Source organism: Helianthus annuus, chromosome 12 (assembly GCF_002127325.2).
Source record: "Helianthus annuus cultivar XRQ/B chromosome 12, HanXRQr2.0-SUNRISE, whole genome shotgun sequence".
In the NCBI taxonomy this organism is placed as follows: domain Eukaryota; kingdom Viridiplantae; phylum Streptophyta; class Magnoliopsida; order Asterales; family Asteraceae; genus Helianthus; species Helianthus annuus.
The window spans coordinates 54,275,711-54,278,973 of record NC_035444.2 but is presented as its reverse complement, the minus strand read 5'-3'; the positions used below and the strand labels follow the sequence as shown (position 1 = coordinate 54,278,973).

The following is a 3,263-nucleotide window of genomic DNA, read 5'->3' as shown; positions in this document are numbered from 1 at the left end:
GTAGACTAGAATGGGCTGAGTAAGTTTGGGCCTGGGAGTCGGTAAGTGGATGAGATCTAGCGGTATAAAATGCTAACAATTATTTGGGCCTTATTATGCAAAGCATACAATGGGGGTAAAGTAGAAAAAAAAAACATCATTATCTTGATGAGTTGTAGATTTATATAAACAAAATTATTTGTGTTTATAATGCAACTAGGTTAGAACCCCGTGTATTACACGGGGTAAATAATGTAACTTTATGTGATAAATAATAAAACAATTTATCTTTAAAAATCTTGTGTTATTACACGGGTTGAATAAATGATTTTGTATATTAAATAATAAAAAAATGTATCTTTAAGAACCCTGTGTATTGTACGGGTAAAATAATTTTATATACCAAATAATAAAAAAAAATGTATCTTTTAGAACCCTTAACGAAATTGGGTATTGGGCTAACTAAAAGTCTAAACCCAATGTCAAGAGGCTAATAACTAATCTAAACCATAATAATAGTTTTGTAAGTGGGCCTATGTTGGTGTTTTTATGGGTATACCCTATTAATTAATTTATTTTTACATTTACATATCGAAGTTTTCAAAAAAATAACGTGTCATTCGAAATATCGGGCTCTGGCCGGTGGTCCTCACCGCCCACCTTCAGGGCCGGCTATGCTTATCTAATTATAAATGTATTAATCTATTTTTCTATGTTATTATATATTCTTTGCCTATTTAAGTAAATATTTAAAGATCTATCCTTCTATTCTTATATATATTTAGAGATTTATTCTTTTTTTAGATTTATAATTTGTTTCTTATTTTAATTACAGACGTATAAATTTATCTTCTATTTCTTGTGATTCAACAAATAATTTTTTTTAGTTGGTACCTAACTTTATTTATGATTAATATTTAAGAACTTTTAATTTTAAAGTGATTATTCAACATTTAAGGATAAGATTTAATATTAATTTATTATTTATTTAATTAAGATAGTTAGGAGAGAAAATTTAAAGATAAGAGGAGATTAAACTAAATAATAATTATTTATAAGATATTAAACTAAAGAATATTTAGTAGGAGACTTATCTGTAATTAATTAAAAAAGATTAAACTAAAATAATAATTATCTATAAGAGATTGCCTAATATGATGACAAGTGTCCCCTAAATGGTTTCTTTTATTATATAGTATAGATGCAATATAGTGCTCACATTATGACGTTAAAGTTCTTTTCATCGGACGGGTAAAATACTAGTATAAGAGTTTATGCAACGATATCATGTAAAATCATTGTTCTTCATATTAATTAGTCAAAAAGGAGTTGAAGGGCAACGTGTGAACGTTGTTATAGACATACCTTTAAACTACGAAACTACATGAAAAAAAATTGGTTTATGAAATTTAACAAATGCTTCGGCATATATTATAAAAAAATAAAGGAATAATGGATCTTAATAATATCAACTATTAGTCGTTGGCCGGCAACAGTCCTAACTTCAAAAATAATCAGTGTGGTCCCACATTTTCACATATTGTAAACCAATGGACCTTTAGTATCAGAACATTAATTTCTCTTTTCCCTTGTCCTTTTCAGTTCAGTAAAGGTCCATTGGTTTACAATATGTGAAATAGTGGGACCATCACTGGCTATTTTTTAAGTTGGGACCGTTGCCGACAAACGACTAATAGTTAGGATTATTAAAATCCATTATTCCAAAATAAAAAAGCCTTAACATTTGTAACCTGATAGTAATTAAAATCCGTTGACTCGTTTGTAAAGCAAAAAGATACAAACTAAGGCTGCAAAAACAAATGTGTAATTTAAAAATTTATGTAAAAGATCCATTTTGCACAAAACTCAACAATCCCCAAAAGAGTAACTAACTAATCGCATTTAACATCCTAAAGCATTTTCTTACCATTAAACAACCCTACTTTGATTGACTAAATCTTGTGGTACATCGGAATGTTGTGGTCTTGTTACCTCTTCTTCTTCTTGTTGTGGTTGTGGATCAACTACACATATAACCTCAACCGAAGGCCGGGCTGCATCTAGTCGACAAATGGGACAACTACGATGTGAGTACAACCACATGTCGATACAAGGGACATGAAAAGAATGCATACACTCGGGCAAAGTGCGCAACTCGTCTCCTTCCTCAAACTCACATAGACACACGGCGCACATGGGTTCATCATCTTCTAAACCCGTGACCTTTTTGTGCTTATGCGATGGGATGAGCCCGGCCACCGAATGCTCAGTGCTCACGTCATTTTCTCGCAATTCTATCTCAATGGGGCCTCGATGTCGCCTACGATTACGGAAATCCCACGAAAGCATCGAGACACAGTGGTATAACGCGATCAGTAAAGCTCCAGACGCGATAATAAGAAGCATAATATATAATTCGGTTAAAAAACCGCTATTGTCATTCGCCATTAGTTTGGGAGGAGAGGGTTGGGAAAATGGTAATAATAGCAAATAGGCTTGGTTTTTAGTAGGAATTAAGTTGTAATTACTATATTGTTTGCATTGTGAATTTTTAATAGGAATTAAGTTGTAATTACTATATTGTTACTAGGAACATATGGAAAGGGGCGATTAGTACAAGATGGGCCAACACTTTCTTGTTAGAATCATGAATATTATAGTATGAATTAAGAAGCTGTAATTACCATATTATTGTTTTAATATATGATCCAAATTTGAGTGGTATATTATTATTGTTTTAATATATGATCCAAATTTGAGTGGTATATTTAGATGCCGTAAAGGATAAGACATTTAAAACGTTTAATAATTGGAGTTCAACATTGGTAATTTAAATATACCGGTTTCATCGATGATATATCTAAAAGGAAAACACATAGACTGATATGGTGTGGATATATTATCTTGCATTTATTTAGTATACACTAGGATTTTAGCTATTATCGTATATTTCTTTTTAGAAGACACACACATAATATGGACTTCGAAAGGCTAAGATTAAATCAAAGTAATTTTCCATTTCGTTCAAAGTTGTTTTTAAAGATTCATATATTTATCGATCTTTATGCATCTATCAAATTAAATGAGCCGTTTTATAGATTCAATCTCCATTGAAAATTTCGTCTTAATCTATAAGTTTTGAATTTTTGATGTACGTATAAAGAAAAGTTGAAAATCTTGAAAATTTTGTATGCTATAATTCATAATAAGAGTTGGGATATAATAGGTAAATGTGTTAATGTAGAAAGGTTTGAAAGTATTCTTGATTATCTATCGAGTAAGGG

The 3,263-nt window shown here is 30.6% G+C and overlaps 1 protein-coding gene across 1 annotated transcript; it reads right to left on the bottom strand.

The window, feature by feature from the left end:
• Positions 1 to 1,796: 1,796 nt before the first annotated feature.
• LOC110892873 (RING-H2 finger protein ATL51) lies at positions 1,797 to 2,427 on the bottom strand. The gene has a single exon (XM_022140011.2). The coding sequence runs from the start codon at positions 2,425 to 2,427 to the stop codon at positions 1,909 to 1,911; it is 519 nt and encodes a 172-aa protein (XP_021995703.1). The 3' UTR covers positions 1,797 to 1,908.
• Between the last annotated feature and the right edge of the window lie 836 nt (positions 2,428 to 3,263).